Source organism: Phyllobates terribilis, unplaced genomic scaffold (genome assembly GCF_046119375.1).
Source record: "Phyllobates terribilis strain yellow unplaced genomic scaffold, ASM4611937v1 Scaffold_1__5_contigs__length_1240528914, whole genome shotgun sequence".
Lineage (NCBI taxonomy): Eukaryota > Metazoa > Chordata > Amphibia > Anura > Dendrobatidae > Phyllobates > Phyllobates terribilis.
Genome location: NW_027362761.1, coordinates 1,100,486,966 through 1,100,509,978, shown reverse-complemented (window position 1 = coordinate 1,100,509,978; position 23,013 = coordinate 1,100,486,966). Strand labels below are relative to the sequence as shown.

Here is a 23,013-nt window from a genome sequence, read left to right as displayed (position 1 = left end):
GTGCAATTTCTCCTTAGTATGCCGATACCCCATTTGTGGGGAAAATAAAGTTTTCGCGCATGGCAGGGTTCAGAAGGGAAAGAGTACTGTGTGACTTTTTGAACGCAAAATTGGCTGGAATCAAGAGCGGACGCTATGTCGCGTTTGGAGAGCACATGATGCGCCGAAACAATGGAAACCCCCCACAAGTGACTCCATTTTGGAAACTAGACCCCTCAAGGATTTTATCAAGGGGTATAGTGAACATTTTGAACCCAGAGGTATGACACAGAATTTGATAACATTAGGTCATCATATTGAATAAGTTGTCATTAGTCTTGAGCACAAGTGCTCGCTATTTGAGTGTGCATCAGGTACTCGAGTATGCACCTTGTATTGCAGATGCTCGAGTGACATACTCGAGTCCCCGCCAGCATGTTTCACGGTTGTTAGACACCCCCCAAAAAAAACATGCAGGGATCACTCGTACATAACAGGCAATACCCACAAGTTTTTTTTAGCCGCTAAGCATATGGGGCGGAGACTCGAGCATGTCACTTTGAGCACCCACGATACTCAGTGCATACACAAGCACTCGATGCAAACTCAAATAGCGAGCACTTGCGCTCAACACTAATCGTCACATCGTCATCATTTTTTTTCTTTACTTTTGAAAAAATCCCAACCCAACACTACCCTAACCCCAACTCTAATACAACCTCAACCCTAACAGAATCCTAGAACAACCCTAAGCCTAGCACAACCCTAACACAACACAGCCCTAACCCTAACCCTAGCACAGCTCTAAGCCTTACTGTAGCACAGGCCTAACCCTAATCCTAGTACAGCCCTAACCCTAGCACAGTCCTAACCCTAGCACAGCCCTAACCCTAGCACAGCCCCAACCCTAGCACAACCCTATCCCTAGAACAACCCTAACCCTAGCACAACCCTAACCATAACACAACTCTAACCCTAGCACAACCATAACCCTAACCCTAGCACAACCCTAACCCTAGCACAACCCTAACCCTAGAATTTATTTTTACACCATTCCTCGTGTGGTATTAGACGACTTTATTCTTCAGGTCGGTGCGATTTCAGCGATGCCAGATTCATATCAGGTTTTATATTTGGCAGCTGTCACACACTAAAAGACGCTTTTTTTTGCAAAGACTAGTTTTTGCAATCATTTTTCCATATTTCGGCTGATAGAGTCATGTAAAGGCTTGTTTTCTGTGGGACAAGTTGACGTTTTTATTGGTACCATTTTCAGGCACGTGACATTTTTTGATCGCTTTCTATTCTGATTTTTGGGAGGCAGAATAAACAAAAAACAACAATTCAGTAATTTTTTTTTTTTTTTATGCCGTTCCACGTGTGGTAAGATTGATAAGGTAGCTTTATTCTTCGGGTCAGTACGTTTACAGCGGTACCATTTTTATTTACATTCGTCTTTTTTATTGCGTTTTATTCCGTTTTTTGTTTGGCGGTAAGATGATAAAGCATTGTTTTTTGCTATGGTTTTTTTTTTTTTTTTTACCGTGCTCACTAAAGGGGTTAATTAATGTGACAGTTTTATAGGTCAGGTTGTTACGGATGTGGCGATACCTAATATGTGTACGTTTATGGTTTTTTTTTCATAATATTTATTAATGAGTACGGTATATATTTATATTTTTGGGGGGATTATTTTCTCATTTTTTTGAAAATATTTTTACGATTTTTTTTTTTACTTTCTGACACTTTTTTAACTTTTACACTTTGCCCCACAATGGGACTTTCATTTTTTGCAGTCTGATCGCTTGTATAGCATAGAGATGCAGTAGCATCTCTATGTTATACAGCCTGTCAACCCCTGCACAGGCACAAGTTACTTTGATCCTGCACTGTGCATGATCAAAGTAACTTGCTGATGCTTGGTGACCTGGATGTCACGACGACATAGGGTAACCATGGCAACTACCAGGACCTGGCACAGACAGCGCGAGAAGCCGGAGAGGAGGTTAGTAAGCCACGCTTACCTCCCTATTCTAGCTTTTTCCCTACCTACATATTGCATAAGTCCAAACAGTAGTTTCCGATCACATATGGGTATTGCCACATTCAGAAAAAGTTGCATAACAAATTGAGAGGTCTGTTTTCTCCAATTAATCCATGTGAAAATGACAAATTTGAGGCAAAATCAATATCCAAGTGGAAAAAAATAATTTTTCATTTTTCAATTCCACTTTGTATTAATTCCTGTGAAGCACTTAAAATATTAACAAATTTCCTCACAGCAGTTTTGAATAACTTGAGAGGTACAGTATTAAAAATAGTATCACTTTGGGATTGTTTTCAATTTATGGGCTACACAAAGTCACTTTGAAATGGAATAGATCCATAAAAAATAGGATTCCTAAATTTCCTTAAAAAATGAAAAATTGCTGCTAAATTTTAACCCTTCTAACATCCAAACACAATAAAAGAAAGTTTGAAAAATTACATTGATATTGGGTGGATATTTGGGAAATGTTACGTATTAATCAGTTTATGTTGTATTACACTCTGAGGGTGTAAACATTCAAAGTTTAAAAATTGTAACATTTAAATTTTTTTTGTCAAAAGCAAAACATTTTGACCTAAATGTATCACTAACATAAAGTCCAATGTGTCAAGAAAAAAAAGGCTCAGAATCAGTGAGCTATTTTGAATCATTCCAGAGTTATTACCACAGACATGTATAAATGGGGCTTGGTCATTAGCATCTAAATTGTACTCATCACTAAGGGATTGAAATAATGTTGACAAGTCAAACACTAAAAAATAAATATTTCTGCATCCATCTACTATCTAACTTCAAAAATAGAGCAGCATGGTTAGCATCACAGGATGGATAGACATGCTAATAGTATGTAAATGCCAAAAAAATGGAAATAAATTTTTCAAAACATCTCAATTTATTCAGTATTGAATATTAGTGCCACGCACAGAAATACACTCACTTAGATAACTTGGCATACTATCAGGCTACCGATGGTTGTCTTAGTAATGTTCTGCCATACTAAATGTACTTGGAAAATCATCAAGATCCGCTGCAGACAGCTTCCTTTGCAATTGCCGACCAATGATGTCCCAGTTCTGCTCAATGGGAGACAAGTCTGGAGACATTGCAGGGCATGGTAGCATGTTTAGGCATGCAGGCTGCTCCCAGTAGCATAAGCAACATGCATGTTAGCATTGTTGTGTTGAAAAACAACTCATGGGCACTTTGGAAAAATTGCAGCACCACTATTGCACTACAACTGAAGTTAGATGTCTCATACCAAGCCTAATGCATAAAACAGTGTCTACAAAAAACATTTGAAGATGTGTGTACGTTATTAGGCTATGAAGCAGATGTCCAGTTACAGGTATTCAATTGAACTCAAGTCATCATTCTCATTGGTTGTCATGGTGCAAAGCAAACTGGCAATGGAGGCTGGAATGGAGGTCTATCTTCTTAATGATTAGTCCCACTTTATTCTTGGATGAAATGATAGCTGGAAATTATTTGGAGTCAATATTGTCAATGTGACGGGTTCATCACGGGTTCATCACGAGGGGACGTGAAGGTGATCCAGGAGACGTTTTCATTGCAATAATGCTAGACTGCATTTTGCTCATGCTACTGTGAGCCACCTGCATAGCCTAAACATACTACCCTGGCATGCATTGTCTTTGGACATTGTCTTTGGACTTGATTCTCATCGAGTACATCTGGGACATTATTGGTCAGCAATTGCAAAGGAAGCTGTCAGCAGTGGATTTTGATTATTTGTGTTACCAAGTGCATTCAGCATGGTAGAACTTTCCTCAGAAAACCATTAATAGCCTCATTCATAGTATGCCAAGGTGTTTAAGTGCACAACACTCATACTCGATAATGAAAAAAAACAAAATGTTTTAACATTTTTGTTTCCAGTTTTTCATCATTTTCATATCATTAACATGTCTATAGATCCTCTGATTTTCATATTTCCAAGACTTTTTCTTCTTAGTGATGCAAGTTCATTGTTGAGGACTGTATATACTTTTAGCTCTATTAAATATTATTTTGCCAGTAATGTAAATAAACACTATGTCTATAATTTTGTCCTACGAGGCAAAAATGTGCAAAAAATTTGCAATGTTTCAAAGTTTGACATATTTAAGTTTTCCGAAATGCTTTGATGAATCAGGCCCTAAACGTTTAATTTAATCGATTTTTCACATTATTTGTCATTTATATTGTGATTGAGAACGTATCAAAAGTTCTGCCTTTTTAGAGAATGGCACTTTCAGTCATTTCCCTTGACTCAAACTGCAGCTTGAAGATTATCCCGGCAGTCATTATTCCACAGTGCCATTTTAATTACCAGTCATAAAAGGAAATATTAGCAGCCAGAGTGTAAGTAATAAACGATAAGTAACATTTATGAAGCTTCGTCAACATAGTTTTTTATGGCATGTCAATAGAACATGTCATAGAATCCTGTTCTGTAGAGGTTAAATCAGAAGATTGGACTTGTTATAATCTGGACTACTATTGGAAATCAGAATATTGAACATAATTGGGAATTGTTTAGTGCTTTCACTTTCTTGTTTATTCAGGCCAGTTTAACCTAAAATTCACAGTATGGACTGCAATTTTTAATCATCGACTGTGGGTCTTCAGACCTGAATGCAACAACCTCATAAGCATTTTATGGTGCTGTGGAGCTCAAGTTTGAAGAAATCGGCATTACTTGGTTCAAGATAACAAAATTGTTTGCTTCCGCTTCAGAGAAGGTGAATCTGAAAATTTTCTGAAAATGCAGCTAGCAAGAATCTCTAAGGGTTACAGTGAAGATCAAAAGTTGTGAGAGTTTGTTGCTTCAATGTTTTTAAATCTTTTAGTCAGATATTTATATGGTTGATGAAGTACAATCATATGTTTTAAAACTTTTATTGACAAATACATCAATTTAATGCAAAAACAAATTTCCGTTTGTTTATAAGGTTTGGGAGTTGACAGCCAATTATGTGATCATGATTTCTGCAATAGGAAACAATGGACCTCTCTATGGGACGCTGAGCAATCCAGCAGAACAAATGGATGTGATAGGAGTTGGTGGCATTGATTTTGAGGACAATATAGCTAGATTTTATAAGAATTCTGCAATTCGTCTTAGTATGCTACATATCAGCTTCTGGGCCAAATCCTGACCAGTGGCAATCCATTTTTACCTAGTCTATGTTTGGAGTTTCTTACAATTTCTGTGTTTTTGTTTCTTTAATAGCTTTTTTTATGAATTGAGCACAGATTCTCAATGGGATTGAATTTTGGAGAATTTCCTGCCCATGGACCTAAAATTTCAATGATTTGTTTACCTAAACTCTTAGCAAGAAACTTTTGCCTTGTGACATGGTGCTCTATCATGCTGGAAAAAGAATTGTTCATCAGCACATTTCTCCTGGATCTTTGGGAAAAGTTGCTTTAGGAGGATATTTAGATCCCATTCTGTATTCATGACTGTGTTCTTAGGGAAAACTATAAGTGAGCCCTCTCTCTTGAAGGAAAAGCCCACACACTTGAGTATTCTATGAGTATTTTACTATTGGCATGGCTCAGAACTCATGGTAGTGTTCACGTTTTCTTCTCTCGACAATCATTACTCCCTATGCCCCAAACAGTCTGAAGGGGCTACATCTGAGAAAATAACTTTACGTCAGTTCTCTGTACTCCAATCCCTGTACTTACTACAAAGGTATTATCTGTGATAAATCCCCTTTAGACTATTTGGACAAATGACCGGTGAAAAAAGGTGAGCGCTATCATGAGTCCTGTGTAATGTTAACAGTAAAGCATCCTAAGACTATTCATATGTGGGGCTGCCTTTCATCAAAGGAAGTTGGCTGACTCCTTCACAATTTTGCTGAAGAAATTGGCATCTAAACATCTTCCAAAAGCCAATTTTTCCAATGATCCAGGAGCAATATGGTGATGAGCACCATGTCACAATGCAAAAGGGATAACTTAGTGGCTTTATGAACAAAACATTGACATTTTGCATCAATGACTAGCAATTTCCACAGATCTCAATCCCATTAAGAACCTATGGTTGATCCTCAAAAAGCAGGTGGGTAAATGAAGACACATTAATTAGTCAAGAATGAATTGCCATCAGCCAGAATTGTGCCCAGAAGCTGATATTCAGCATGCCAGGGTAAATTTCAGAAGCTTTAGAAAAAGGGTCAACACTGTAAATATTGAGTCATTGCATAAACTTGATGTATTAGTCAGGAAAAGTTTAAGATCTTATGAAATGCTGATAATTGTACTTCAGTAAACATAGAAACATCTGATTAAAAGATCTAATGCACTGAAGCAGAACATTTTGTGAAAACCAACATTTTTGTCAGTCTCAAAACTTTGAATATTTCATTTATACAGACATTAATATAGACACAAGAGAAAATTGTATAAGTTCGATAAGAAGAGTCCACAAACTGAAAAAATTTTAATCTTTCTAATTATATAATGAATGAGGCAGAAATTAGTCTTTTGAGTAAAGGTTGGAATTTCTGTGCATCTCAATGTACAAACAACTTCCATCTCTTTCTTTATTTTAATAATTTTGTCTGAAAGCTGACTTTACAGAGGCATTTTTCAATTAATAATGGTCCAGCTAACGATAATGTTACCACACTTGTTGACAATTATATACATCAAGATGTCAGACCAGTTTATAATTTTTATCCCACACATTGGCGGGCTATTATCTTGAAACTCTTTATTCCCTCGTAGCAGAGGAATTTCGTTCCATTAAATCTAAAAAAATTATGGTTAATAATTTATCCTTCAGTGAAAAAAAAGTTGGTGGGTGGGTGGTTGTAATCAGGGCTGCCACCAGGAATTTCAGGGCCTCATACTGGCAAAATTTTTGGGCCCGCTTGAGACTCTGCCCAAGCTCCACCCCAGTTCCGCCTGCATCCCTCAAACCTTCCGCAGTCCCACCGCTCATTCTTGAAAAAGCTCCACTTCTGCACCACTTCCTCACCAATCACACATTAACAGTTCCCATTGAATACCAGATCACATACATAGCGAGCAGCTTTTGTTTTAGCCAAAAGACTTTTTAAGCCCTCACCATGACAAGGTGAGTCTTCTGGCCTGGCCATACTCTACTCTAACCTATTAAACATTTCTTATAATATCCAGTATTCTTTTTAGGTATATTTTTATTTATGGGAAGGTGTTCGGCAATAGATTCCCAAGCGGCAATAGATTTAAAGTGAACTTGCGTCCGAGGACACACGTTCACTGAACCGGCAGAATGTTTCCACTGGGGCCCGGTGAGCAGAAGAATGGGGGCCTGATCGGGCACCCTCTGCTCACTGGGCCCCATATGCCAGTAAGGGCAGTAATGCCCTGATGGCGGCCCTGGTTGTAATACAAAACTGTATTGATTATTTGGAGGAAGCTTATAAATCATATCTGATATCAAATATACTGAAATTCACATTGAATTTGAGTATCGAAAATTGATTAATGATGTTTAGAAATGTCATCAATAAAAAAAAGAAAAATGATTTTTAACAAATTCTTATCCAAATAAACCACTATTTTATCATGTTCCCAAAGTCCATAAATACCAAAATAAAACCCACTGGGAATCCCATTATATCAGGAATTGGATCTTTGACTAGTTCCCTTTCTCATAATATCAATCTTTTATTTCTGGAACTAGTAACCAAACTACCGTCTTAATTGAGGGATTCAATCCAATTAATAATGAATACTAGAAAAATTGTATGGGAAAATAATATTCTGTTCATCACTAGATGTATTGGCCCTCTATTCCAATATCAATCATGAATTGGGTTGGAATCCATAGATTATTATATGAAGGAAAAGACAATTCATTGTTTTGTGCTATGCTGACCGAAATGATGATCCTTGATCCAATATATAAAGAAGCAGCTTTTATTCAACAATGCATTTACACGCCAGACTGACATATTTCTCAAGTGTAAATACCAACTGTACCAGTATAGTTGATTTTTACATTTGAGAAACGCGTTGTGGAAGAAAAAATCGCTTCTATGTATGTTGGATCAAAGATCATCATTTTGGTTAGCGCAGCCCAAAGCCGTGAATTATCTTTTCCTTCAATAATCCTGGTGGAGTTCATCCAATGGTTATTGGGCTTTCACAGGAGTTGCACTTACACAACTCTATCAGGAGAGCAGATTACATGGTTTAAATATATCTTTTTATAAAGGTATCAACCTATGAAATTATTAAATTGTTTAGAATTTAGACTCAAGCATAATTTATTCTCCTTTCAAGAAGAATTGTTCTTACAGCAACACGTCACAGCGATGGGAACTCGGGTCACTCCAAGTTGTGCAAACGTCTTTGTGAGGAAATTCAAGTCCCTATCATGTATTGCATCTGAGGATTATCAAAACCATATTATATATTATCGTCGTTACATCGACGACCTCTTTTTAATTTGGCGTGATAACCCTTTAGAGGCTTCTAACTTTGTTGAGATATTGAACAAAAATGAATGGGAAATATTTTTCACTGCAATATTTCTGTGGATAAAATTATGTTTTTAGATTTAGAGTTACCACATGAAAATAAGACAATTATGACCAAAACACACTTTAAATCTTTTGATGCAAATGGATATCTGGAATTTTTTAGTGCACATTTCGATAAGTGGAAAATAAATATTCCTCTGAGCCAATTTCATCATATAACGAGAAATTGTACCTCAACAGAGGATTACAAGAGTCAATCAAAAATACTACTCAAAAGGTTTTCTGAGAAAAGATATCCAATAAAATTGATAGAAACAACTTATTAAAAAAGTCTTAGTCTACCTCAAAATGATTGTATTTCTTCTAATAATAACCATTCTAAGAAATCCCCAAAATCAGAGACAAATAAGACTAATATAAATCAAATAAATTATCAATGGAAGCTTAATTTTATTACTTTTTATAATAAAGGAAACTAAACCATCAGAAAAATTCTAAAAAAAATACTGGTATATTTTGAAAAAAGATCCGATATTAAAAGACCTAATTCTGGCTGAACCGAATATCACATTTTGTAGGGACATTACAATCAAAAATATGATTGCGCCCAGTAAATTAAAAAGATTGAGGTCCATAATAATCACAAAGGGATTTAAAAAATAAGAAAACAACCAAGAGGACTTCAGTTGTTTTTAAATGCACTATCAAAAATGCTGCTGCTGTAAAATTATTATCGAAACAAATAAAATCTAATAGCATGGGTGAGTGTTATGGTATCAATCAAAGACTGTTTTGTAATTTAGATTATGTAATTTATGCGGTTAACTGTATCTGCAGTCTACAATATATTGGCCGCACTACACAAACTCTACGGTCCCTTAAGAACGGATATAGACATAATACAATAAATGGTTTTCTAAAGCAGAGCCTCTCTCGATATCTCACCATTAAGCAAACTTTAATAGTAATTTTTATATGATCACGGTTGCGCCTTTAGAACAAATTAATAATGATGTTCAGAATAGGAAAAAAACATTAAAAATGAAAAAATCCTATTGGATATAGAAATTACAAAGCTTACATCCAGATGGCCTCAATCATATGATTAAACAGGTGTAGTTCCAATTCTCCTGTCGACTTCTCAACTAGCAATAGTTAGGCCGCTGCTGTAAGGGCAAACAGGGTAATGGGATGTATCAGAAGAGGTATAGCTGCAAAGGATGAGAACATTGTTCTTCCACTGTACAAAGCACTGGTCAGACCACACTTGGAATACTGTGCTCAGTTATGGGCCCCAACATATAGAAAGGATATAAATGAGCTTGAAAAGGTACAAAGGAGGGCAACAAAATTAATAAAGGGAATGGAGGGACTGCAATACCCAGAGAGGTTGGCAAAACTAGAACTATTCAGCCTGGAAAAGAGAAGGTTGAGGGGGGACATAATAAATGTGTACAAATATGTTAGGGGACAGTATAGAGATCTTGCCCTGGATTTGTTCAAAAGGAGGGATATTACGGTAACAAGAGGGCACTCACTAAGACTGGAAGACAAAAGGTTTCAGCACCAGCATAGGAAGGGGTTCTTTACGGTAAGAGCAGTGAGAATATGGAATTCACTGAGTGAGGAGACGGTAATGTCGGATTCACTACACCAGTTCAAGCAGGGACTGGATGCATTTCTAGATACCAGGCAGATTTCAGCATATACTTAAAAATAAAATAAAATAGTAGGTTGATACAGGGATTTATTCTGACTGCTGGTTTCAGAGTCGGGAGGGAATTTTTCCTCAGGTGAAGATTGGCCAAATCATTTGGGGTTTTTGCCCTCCTCTGGATCAACTTTAGCAATTACAGAACTAACAGGTCGAACTTGATGGACGCAAGTCTTTATTCGGCTTTACAAACTATGTTACTATGTTAATACTTGACCACGCATCATATTGCTCATATAAAATGTACAATGCTTTCTTTGTTTTTTGTTTGTGTGTCTTTTTGTGTGTTTTTACTGCTATTATGCAATCTTTTTCATAAGTTTTCTTTTGACTGCAATTATATGTGTATGATATCTATACTGTATGTCCATTTATAAATCTCTATTATGGGTAGAATCATGATGCTGTTTGTGCAATATATAGCACATATTTTTCACATTGGTTAAATGGCACCTCCGCCCATTCTATGTGATCATTTCCTGTACACCTGAGGAAGGCTGGATGCAGCCATAAAATGTAGTGTTTTTTAATAAAAGTATTTTTTACATAATAACTTTGTTTTAGCTGCACTTATCGGATCCATCTACCTTTTTATCTTTATGGGGGCACCCTTTATCTGGTTTGCTTCACTTCACTTCAATATTTTATTCGGAAAGTTTCATCATATCTCCTGCTGCCATAAGGTCTAGAGTCTTAGATATGTAAACTGCCTTTACCTCCTATTATTGTGACAGTATTGTGACCCAACTATTCAGATTTTCCTGTTTTGTTTCATCCCTTTTTCTTATCTGTTTAATTTAATTTAGACATGTAGCATAGATACAGTGGGGAAAATAAGTATTTGACACACTGCCAAGTTTGCAAGTTTTCCCACCTGCAAAGAATGGAGAGGTCTGTAATTTTTATCGTAGGGTTCAACTGTGAGAGATAGTGATGAGCGAGCACTAAAATGCTCAGTACTCGTCGCTCGGTCGAGCAAATTGGAATTCTCGAGTGTTCAATCTGAGTAACGAGCCCAATGTAAGTCTATGGGAAACTTGAGCATTTTTCCGGCGCCCCCCCCCCGGAGTTCTGCAGAGGGACTAAAAATTGCCAAAATCGATGGGAACAGTGCTCAAATGACATGGGAATAGCACAGGGAGGATCCCTGGAAGCATCTCTGACTCTCAGTTCACAACTGTCAACAACGTTGTCAGAGGCTTTACGTCAGTTTACGGACTCAAAATAAAACATACAAAAACTAAACCAAAATGGATTTTCCTGGGAAAAATGTTAAGGAACATCCTTTCCAGGGTATTGACTTGTATGTAAGGCAAAATAAATAACCCCCAAAAAATGCACCTCCACACCTTGGGCTATGTTCACACGTAGCATTTTTGATGCGTTTTTGTACTTTTCCATTGCTTTCAACGGTGAAAAATGCATTCACCAGGAAATGACATTTTAACATTTTACTACCTCATCTGGCCATGTTGTGTGTGAGACATCATCAGACACATCCTGTTTCATTTATGAAGGAGAGATTCTGAAAGTCACAAACACTATTTTTAAAGAGTTATTATTCTTAAAGGGCAAGCAGTCGGCTATGCTTTGTTGTTCCCATTATTAAAGAGTGGGTCACCTATACTGTTATTGCGTTTGCAGTGACTGCAAGGATTGCCAAAAATTTGGACGCAACCCAATACCCCTTTGAAGAGACATAGAGGAGGGTCTTGGTAAAAAAATGTTCATATTATAAAGGAGCGAGTCTCTTATAGTAGTAATGCCCATGCTGTAACTGCAAGGGCTGCCAAAATTTTGGAAAAACCCAACTAACAATTTAAAGACACATAGAGCTGGGCCACAATAATGAGTACGACATGTTCCCATTAGAAAGGAGAGAGTCTGCTATTCAGTTATAGGGTACGCAGTGAGTGCAACAGCTGCCAAAATTTAGGAAAAACCCTACTAACAATTTAAAGACACATACAGCTGGGCCACAGTAACGACATGTTCTCATTAGAAAGGAGGGGGTCTGCAATACAGTTATAGGGTATGCAGTGAGTCCAACAGCTGCCAAAATTTAGGAAAAACCCCAATAACAATTTAAAGATGCATAGAGCTTGGCAACAGTAATGACATGTTCCCATTAGAAAGAAGAGGGTCTGCAATCCAGTTATAGGGTATGCAGTGAGACCAACAGCTGCCAAACTTTAGGAAAAAACCTACTAAAAATTTAATGACACATGAAGCTGGGTTACAAAAACGAGTATGACATGTTCTTATTAAAAAGGAGTGAGTCTCCCATACTGTTTCCCTATGGAGTCAATGCAACGGCTGCCAAAAATTTGGAGACATAAATAGACAAATCAGGAAGCTTATACCCATGTCTGGATGTGAAGACAGAGGTGTATGTGAATAGAGCTAGACCTCTCAAAAAAAGGACACTGTATTTGAGTTTATACTACGCTGCTATCATTCAATAGTGTTGAGAAGTCTGGCCCTTGTTCATTTCTATAAGAGTCAACATTTTAAGCTGACAGGCAGATGCGCCTATCGGTTATAATTCCACCGGCAGCACTAAAAACCCACTTTGACAAAATGCTAGAGGCAGGGCAAGCAAAGACCTCCAAGTCGTAGAGAGCCAGTTCATGCCACGTGTCCAGCTTGGATACCCAATAATTATAAGGCACAGAGGAATCAAGGAGGATGTTGGTACGTCGGCAAGTTACTCCCTCACTATTTTCTGAATCTTTTCCCTCCTTGTGTGAGTATCCCGTGCACCAGGGCCTGTGCGATGGGAGGGTCTGAGAAAACAGTCCCAGAACATTCACAGTGTTCCCCTGCCTCTGCTTGATTGCATGTGTGACTCTCTCGCCTGTACTTCTTGGTTGTTCAAGCAATTGTGACCTCTGCAGCCAGCGTTATCAGATGGGAATGTTTTAAATAATTGTGCAACAAAGGCCTTCTCTTACTGCACCATTTGATTAGGCCTGTCCTGCAAAGGAATAAGAGACAGAAAGTTCTCCTTATAGCGTGGGTCTAGAAGTGTCACCAACCAGTAATGACTGTCACCCAAAATTTGGACAACGCAAGGGTCACGGGAAAAGCAGCGTAACATTAAATCAGCCATGTGTGCAAGACTGCTAACAGGCAAGACTTCTATGTCCTCACTAAGAGGGCGACTGACCATGCTCTCCTCAGGCCATTCATGCTGAACAGACGGTTTGACAGTTGTGTAGGTAGTACCATCTATAGCGCAGGAAACTAGGTTCTGTCCTTCCTCCTCCTCCTCCTCATCCTCATTATCACCCAATCCACGTTGGGATGAGAAGAGGCTGATCTGTGTGGAATCACCTTGTATGGTTTCTTGGTCAATCTCATTGTGCTCCACCTGTAATGCATCCTCTTTAATTGTGAGCAGAGAGCATTTCAGAAGACAGAGAAGTGGGATGGTGATGCTAATTATGACATCATCACTAGTGATGAGCGAGCATACTCGCCACTGCTCGGTACTCGCCAGAGCATCTCAGTACTCGAGATGCTCGGAGCTCGCCGAGTACTTGCGCGATGGTCGGGCGGGAGCTCGGGTCCCCGTCCTGCATGTTTGGCGCCATTTAGAGCACCAATCATGCAGGGATTGTCTGCCACTCTCTGTAATGTCACAGCCATGGTGGTTGTGGCATTACAGTGATTGCCCAAATCGATGGGAACAGTGCTCACAGTGAAACATGAAAAGCAGTCAATTCATCAGCGGCATACACTGGTACCCGACAATTTAGAGCAGAAAGAATAGAGCATCACACATAGATTAGATAGATAGAAACATGTCAGTCACATATATAATAAGTACAGTGACAGTGTTGGTTACTGTACTTGTCATTTAGTGTTAAAATAAAGGATTTATTAAAAAAAAAAATTGGCGTGGGGTTCCCGTAATTTTAGTCTCTAGCGGACTTAAGCAGACGGCTGGGGCAGATGTTTGAAGCCTGGGAAGGGGGTAATACCCACGGAGCTTCCCAGGCTACTAATATCAGCCCCCAGCGGAATACCTAGCCTTTACTAGCTATTCAAATGGGGGACCCAAAAAAGAAATGACGTGAGGTCCCCCAATTTAAACAGCTAGCAAAGGATAGGCAGACAGCTGGAGGCTGATATTAATAGCCCAGGAAGGGTGCCATGAATATTGGCCCCCTTCCAGGCCAGAAACACCAGCCGTCAGCTGCCCCAGAAATGGCGCATCCATAGGCTGTGCCAATTCTGGCACTTTGCCTCGCTCTTCCCACTGCCCTGTAGCGGTGGAAGTGGGGTAATAGGGTTGGGGTTGATGTCAGCTTATAATGCCAGCTGACATCAAGCCCAGGTTAGTAATGGAGAGGCGTCTATAAGACACCCCCATTACTATCTCCATAGTGAAAGTTAAAAAAATACACAAACACCCAGAATAAAGTCCTTTAATTGAAATAATGACACAATTCTTTAATGTTCTAAATTGAACTCTACTTACCATCACAGCCATTCCAGCTGAAGCCAATGATCTCCTGCAATAAAAGTAAAATACTGTAATAAACCAACCTCATCCTTACCTTTCCATGGTTCCCAGGATGGCTTCAGCACTGCTACATTGACATGACTGGCTGGATCACAGCATAACGCTGCCATCCAGCTTGCCATGCTGCAGACACTGAGAAGCTCCTCAGTGAAGCTCCTCAGTGTCTGGCTGTGACGGCATCCAGATGACCAGATGAGCCGAGTTCAAGTCCAATGAACTCAGCTCACCTCATGCACGTCACTGACAGCGTGGGAGAATTCTCCTGCGCATGCGGTGCCGGCAAATTACATCACCGCTTGAGCAGGAGTATTCGCCCACGCTGGGATGGCATTGAGATGGCAGGCTGGATGGTAGCAGAACACTGCCATTCAGCTTTTCATCCTTCAGAGACACTGCAGAGCGCAAGCATGCCTGCACTCCTCAGTGCCTCTGAAGGATGGCAGGCTGGATGTCAGCGTTCTGCTACCATCCAGCCTGCCATCTCAATGCCATCCCAGCGTGCGAGAATTCTCCTGCTCAAGCGGTGACGCCATTTGCCGACACCGCATGCACAGGAGAATTCTCCCATGCTGTCAGTGACGTGCATGAGGTGAGCTCAGTTCATTGGACATGAACTCGGCTCATCTGGATGCCGTCACAGCCTGACACTGAGGAGCTTCACTGAGGAGTTTCTTAGTGTCGGCAAGCTGGATGGCAGCGTTCTGCTGCGATCCAGCCTGTTATGTCAATGTAGCAGAGCTGAAGCCGTCCTGGGAACCATGCAAAGGTAAGGATGAGGTTGGTTTATTATTTTACTTTTATTGCAGGAGATCGTTGGCTTCAACTGGAATGGGCGTCATGCTAAGTAGAGTTTAATTTAGAACATTAAAGAATTGTGTGTTTATTTCAATTAAAGGACTTTATTCTGGGTGTTTGTGTTTATTTTTAACTTTCACTATGGGGTTAGTAATGGGGGCGTCTTATAGACGCCTCTCCATTACCAACATGGGCTTGATGTCAGCTGGCACTATAACCTGACAACAACCCCAGCCCTATTACCCCACTGCCACTGCTGCAGGGCAGTGGGAAGAGCGAGGCTAATTGACAGAATTGGCACATCCTATGGATGCGCCATTTCTTGGGCGGCTGACGGCTGGTGTTTCTAGCCTGGGAGGGGGCCAATATTCATGGCACCCTTCCTGGGCTATTAATATCAGCCCCCAGCTGTCTGCCAAGCCTTTGCTAGCTATTAAAATAGGGTGGACCCCACGTCATTTTTTGGGGGGTCCCCCATTTGAATAGCTAGTAAAGGCTAGGTATTCAGCTGATATTAGTAGCCTGGGAAGCACCGTGGGTATTACCCCCTTCCCAGGCTTCAAACATCTGCCCCAGCCGTCTGCTTAATCTCCGCTAGAGACTAAAATTACGGGGAACCCCAAGCCAATTTTTTTTTAATAAATCCTTTATTTTAACACTAAATGACAAGTACAGTAACCAACACTGTCACTGAACTTACTATATATGTGACTGACATGTTTCTATCTATCTAATCTATGTGTGATGCTCTTTTCTTTCTGTTCTAAATTGTCGGGGACCGATGTATGCAGCTGTTGAATCGCCGGCCGGCTTTTTTAAAGAGACAAAAACACTATTATTATTTTTTTAATAAATCCTTTATTTTAACACTAAATAACAAGTACAGTAACCAACACTGTCACTGTACTTATTATATATGTGACTGACATGTTTCTAGCTATCCAATCTATGTGTGATGCTCTATTCTTTCTGTTCTAAATTGTCGGGTACCGATGTATGCCGCTGATGAATTGCCGGCTGGCTTTTTTAAAGAGACGGGTGCTTGAAAATTGGAGGGCACTAGTGTGTTCCAAGTGCCCTGCTATGTTTTTCATGCACCCTCCTATATACTCTGCCTGCCTGTCTGCCTACATATTCTGCCTGCCTGACATTTAATTGAGCACTGTTCCCATCGATTTGGGCAATTTTTGACCTTCTGCAGACCACCTGCGAGGACCGCCAGAAAAATGCTTGAGTTTCCCATAGACTTGCATTGGGCTCGTTGCTCGGGTCGAACACGCGAGTATTCCAATGTGCTCGACCTGAGCTTTGAGCACCCGAGCATTTTAGTGCTCTCTTATCACTAGTCATCACCGCTCACCATCTTGGTGGAGTCCTCAAAGTTTTGGAGGATGGTACGTATGTCTGGCATCCATGTCAACTCCTGAGGTCTTATGTGTGGAGTCTGATGTGAATAACGACGGCCTTGTTGATGCTGGTAGTCAACAACTGCCCTCTTCTGCTCACAAATCCTTCCCAACATCTGCAATGTAGAGTTCCAATGCGTGGGGACATCGCAGATCAGTCGGTGAGCTGGAAGCTGCAAACGCTGCTGAAGCATGGCAAGGGCTGCAGAAGAGGTAGCTGACTTTCTAAAATGGGCACACAGGCGGTGTAATTTGACAAGCAGATCTGACAGATTTGGGTATGTTTTGAGAAACCGCTGAACCACGAGGTTAAGCACATGGGCCAGGCATGGTACGTGTGTGAGCTCGCCTCACCTCAGAGTCACCACGAGGTTCTGGCCATTGTCACACATGACAATGCCTGGCTATAGGGTCAGCAGTGTCAGCCACAGATCTGCCTGCTCTTACAGAGCTGTCCACAAATCTTCAGCTTTGTGCGGTTTGTCACCTAAGCATATTAGATTCAGCACAGCCTGTTGCCGCTTGGCCGAGGCAGTGCTGCAGTGCTTCCAGCTTGCGACTGATGTGGTCATTTCGGAGATGGTGGCAGAAGAGGAGGAGGTAAGGGAGCTGTAGAATGTGGGGGCAACTATAATTGACCCAGGGCCCGCAATCCTCCCTGTCGGGAGGACATTTTTTGTCCCAAGGTCCACCTGGGTCCCAGCTTTCAATATATTAAACCAGTGTGCTGTCATCGAGCAGTTACTGGGAGTGCATGTTGTTGAGGGCACGTCTAATGTTGTGGGACATGTGCTCGTGTAATGCGGGGACGGCACACAGGGAGAAATAGTGGCGGCTGGGAACCGAGTACTGAGGGATGGACGCCGCTATCAGGCTGCAGAAAGCTTCCATCTCCACGAGCCTAAAAGGCAACATTTTGAGTGCAAGCCTTTTCGGAATGTGTGAATTTAGTAGTGCGGCCAGTGGGGCATTGGCTGTGAATTTGTGCTTGCATTCCTGGAGTAGGGAAAGCTGAACGCTGCGCTGGGACATGGACGTGAATGTGCTTGCTGATGGTGTTACTTGAGAGTGTTCAATGACAGGTTCAGGGCGGGGGGCATCTTGGCATGCGCCATGGACAGGGGATTGGAATGCACGCACAACAGTGGAACAAGCAGTGATGTCACCCACAGACAATGTTTCTGGACCCTGGGGTTCGGCCCACTAAGTTTGGTGCTTTGCTGCCATGTGCCTGATCATGCTGGTGGTGGTCAGGCTGCTAGTTTTGCTACCCATGCTGATGCTGATCTGGCAGGTGGTGCAAATGGCCTTTTTGTGGTTATTTGCAGAGTCTTTAAAAAATAACCAGACTTGGGAAGACCTAACAGTTGTACTAGCAACTTCTGTCATGTTGGCGTTACGAGGAACGCTTTCCTGCCTTATGTATGCGACCACCACACTGCTTCTTCCTGCCTGTTGTGGTGCTACGCTTCCCTCCCCCTGTGTGCTGCTGTCCTCTCTCTGCATGTCCCCCTGCCAGGTTGGGGCAGTTACTATATCATCCACCACCTCGCCTTCCACTTCCGCACCTTGGTCCTCCTCCTGACTTTCTGGCAATTGTGTCTCATCATCATCATCATCCACCTCTTGCGGCAGTAATTGCACTTTCCCACCGTCTCCTTCATGTGACCGTGGATGCTTAAATATTTGGGCATCGCTACACGCGTTCTCCTCTTGACTCCCTTGAAGCGAGAGGCCCGAAACTACAAATGGAAAAGTGAATAGCTCTTCTGAGTGTTCAAGTGTGGGATCAGTTGTCTCCGGGCACTTGGCATGGTGGGTGGAAGGAGGAAAAGGGTGAGGAATATGCGGTCCAGACTCACGGCTACTGAGACTTGACTGTGTGGAAGACAGGGTGGTGGTGGTGGCTAAGTGACTGGAAGCATTATCTGCTATCCAACCAAAACCTTTTGACACTGCTCTAGGTTCAATAGTGGTGTACTGCGGTCCCTTAGTAATTGGGACAAGAAGGTCAAGCGACAAGATGTGGGTGTTTGTTGTGGCACAATTTCAGCTTGCCCACGGCCACGTCCTCGGCCTCAGCCTCTGCATGCACCATCACCATCACGTCCACTTTCCCGTCCCTTGCCACGCCCCTTGCCCATTTATAATGGAGGACAATATTTTTCACGTTCTCGAGAAATGGCTGATTTTGGAACGCTGTTATATGTGATACGTCTGATAGAGAACCACAATTTTAAATAGCAGGCCTGTAATTTACTAATATTATTCCACACAGAGACCTCGTGTGAATAGCTTGACCGACACACTGCAACAGAATGGAAATGGAAGACATGGCTGATTTTGGAACAGTCTTATAGGTGTTATGTCTGACAGAGAACCACGGTTTTAAATAGCAGGCCTGTAATTTGCTAATACTATTCTTCACAGACACCTAGTGTGAATAGCTTGACTGACACGCTGCAACGGAATGAAAATGGGAGAAATGTCAGATTTTGGAATAACTCTTATAGGTGTTATGTCTGACAGAGAACTACGGTTTTAAATAGCAGGCCCCTAATTTGCTAATACTATTCTTCACAGACACCTAGTGTGAATAGCTTGACCCACGCACTTCAACAGAATGGAAAAGGAGGCCAATATTTTCCACTTTCAGTTTAAATTTCTGGATTTTTATCTCTAAAATATGGAACAGATCTGGCTTTATTCTGCAGTGAGAACAAGCAAATGGAGCAGAAAAATGGTGTACTCTGTATTGCTTTTTAAGCAAATAACCAGGATTAAGATCAAGAAAAAATTTGCCCTGGCCCTTATATCTGGGTCTATGTCTACAAATATCTGTAATTATTACAGCAGCAGACAGGACATTCAATGGATCCTCTTGTGCTGTATCATACACTGTAGTCTGCCACATACACTGCCTGCCTGCCTAGCACTGATTATATGCAGCTGGATTAGTCCTCAGAAGGACCGTTAGTTCAGATGGATTTATATATATATATGTTGTGGAATACCTATACTAACTGGACTTTCAATGGACCCTCTTGCACTATATGCACTGCAGTCTGCCACATACACTGCCTGCCTGCCTAACTCCTGCTATTACCACTGAATATATGCAACTGAATTAGTCCTCAGAAGGACTGTTGGTTCAGATAGATATAAATATATGTTGTAGAATACCTATACTAACTATAAACAAGCAAATCTCTCCCTGACGCAACAGCACCTCTCCCTACTCTGCCTGATTCCAGGGTACACTGTGACGAGAATAGTGGCGCCAGGTCTTATATAGACCTGATGACGCTGTGCGGCCAGCCAATCACTGTAATGCCCACAACCAACATGGTTATGGCATTACAGTGCGTGGCAGGCAATCCCTGCATGTTCATTGGCTCTCTAAAGAGCGCCAAACATGCAGGGAGGGGATCAGAGTTCCTGCCCGAGCAACCTAGAAATACTCACCGAGCAACGAGCTCGTCGAGCACAGTGATGCATGGGCGAGTACCGGGTAGTGGCGAGCACGTTCGCTCATCACTAATAATGATCCTACATGTCAAAATCCACAGTAGACTACATCAATAGGCGCAAGCTGAAGGTTTTACACTGGCCCTCACAGTCTCCTTATCTGAACATCATTGAAAATCTGTGGCTAGACCTCAAAATAGCAGTGCATGCAAGACGACACAGGAATCTCACAGTACTGGAAGAATGGATGAAAAACCCTCAAGCAAAAATTGAAAAACTCTTGGCTGGCTACGAAAAGTGTTTACAAGCTGTGATACTTTTAAAAAGGGGCACTACTAGGTACTAAACATGTAGGGTGACCAAACTTTTGCATCAGCCTATTTTCCTTTATGTCATTTTTAAAATTTAAAAGATGAAAATATATATGTATTTTTTTGCCTAAAATACAAAGGAAATGTGTCATCTTTAACTTTAGGCCTTTGAGAGATCATTTCCTCTTCAAATTGCTTAACTGTAACTTTGAACATGGGTGCTCAAACTTTAAAATGCCACTGTATTAGTTCACAAAATGAAGCACAAAATATGATTTATGGGCTTACCTTGCATTTAGAGTAAATTCCATTGAATGGATTTCCAAACATATAGCTTCACTTAGATCAATAAATCCCTCTGGATCAGAATGGTTTTCATCTTCATAGTAGTTCAGTAGGCCATTGTCTATGGTACACCACCATTTTTTCATTTCTAAATAATGTTAGAAAATATATTTAATGCAACATCTACAATAAAATATAAGAGATGTGATATTGGTGAAAGTTAAATGTTTTCAAACGTGGGGCATATATAAAAAATATATTGACTTGTTTGTCTAATGTGTATTGGGAACCAAGAACAATTTCCTGAGAGTAGACATAGATGGGAAATGAGCAGCTGCAGCAAAGGTGAACAGTTTACTGATCCAAATGCCAAAATGAAAATCATTTTTGAGTTTTATACTAATAAGTACTGATTCAAAAGTTCCAAAAATATGTATAATATCAATTAAGTGGGAATGCATATTTATGAGGAAGTCGAGAGAGATATCTATCGTCTCTTGTGTATCTGCATCTTATGACACATGACACTTATACAACTTTTTGCAAGTATTCATCTGGCTAATCACCAATTTTAAGCCTGGGAAACATGCCCATAATAGTAGCCCATATTTAGTCTTGGGTCTCATGCAGCACTCAGTTCGTGTCCGAGGTAAGGCTATTAACAACTTATTTCATAAAATTCACAGGTTTGTTGAGCTGTATCTTTCTAAGTTAATCACAAAGTGTTTGCCTAGTGTTAATGGCTTCACAATGTTTGTAAAACCATGCAGTCATTAACAAAAAGCAAGAAATTTGCACTTCATTAATTATAATACATTTGAAAGATGCTGTGATTTGGAGCACCCCCCCACCTCCATAATAATCACTTAGCCCCTTGCAGTAATAATCCCCCATTTAATAGAAAATCATTCCTTTACTCCCACACAATTACATCATGGACCCTTGCAGTGATCACCTGTAGAATAATAATTAATACCATCTACCCAGGTTATAACATAACCCTTACAACTGTAATCAGCCACCTCCTCCTCTCCCTGGCGTTATAATCACAAACCACTCGTATGTTAATTGAAGAGTTGTTAATCTGCAACACATCACTCCTCAGTAGTGATGAGTGTGGCACCCCAGGGGTCTGGTTTCCACAGTAATGTAATGTTATGTCTGAGAGCAGGTGGGAGGTCCTTTGGTCAGGGATCCTGTGCATGCCACACCTCCTGCCCAGTCTTGGGAGGGGAAGAACTTCCCCTATATAAACCCGGGGCTGAGGCAGGGTTAGGAGTCAAGGAGAGTAGAGACGAGAAACAGTCATAGGAAGAAACAGCAGAAGCTCAGTGGGAGCAATACTACTACGAGTTAGGGGCTGGCAGCTGCAGAGCTCGCCCTGACTGAGAAGCTTTCTTACCGGACCCGGCGTCCGAGGCTGTGGGGACTAACTCTTACCCAGCAGCAGAAGCCGACCGGCAGGGGATTTCAGGTCCTCAGGCCCAGAAACCCGAAGGCAAGGTCACACGCGTGGGACCAGCACCGCCATCGTGGAGCGGAAGCCATTAGAAGGCCCCGAGTCACCGGCCATACGGGTGAGCACCACACAGCACACTCAGGGACGTGGGCTACTTATATCGGCTTCTAGCAAGGTAGCCAGAAGAGTACAGTCAGTTTGGGAGGCCTACAACTCCGCCTGGCCAGGGGAGATCCCATCTGCTCAAGGACTGACCAGGCCCCGTTCGCTAGCAAGTACTCTGGGAGGGTCTATCGTTGTTACCAGTAAAGACCCTGAATTACACCGCACCGTCTCTGAGTGGTTCCTGCTACCCCCATCTTCCACGTCGGCTGCCCTGAGGCCATACCCCTCCCGTTGGGGGTTATACTATCACGCTGCACAATTCTACACCGGCCTCAGCGGTCTGCCCTGCAGCGGCAGCTCCATAGCTGCAAATCAACGGGTGGCGTAGTCGACACTCAAATAACACCTATCAAGATTGCCACACA

The 23,013-nt window shown here is 41.2% G+C and overlaps 1 protein-coding gene across 4 annotated transcripts in view; it reads right to left on the bottom strand.

The window, feature by feature from the left end:
• The window catches only part of ARAP2 (ArfGAP with RhoGAP domain, ankyrin repeat and PH domain 2), a 593,408-nt gene that overhangs the window by 294,374 nt on the left and 276,021 nt on the right, over window positions 1-23,013 (bottom strand). For all 4 annotated transcript variants that reach the window (XM_073646268.1, XM_073646261.1, XM_073646254.1 and 1 more), the window contains one exon: window positions 21,028-21,172. In XM_073646268.1, coding sequence (XP_073502369.1) covers window positions 21,028-21,172 — 145 coding nt within the window. The remainder of the gene's footprint in view (window positions 1-21,027; window positions 21,173-23,013) is intronic.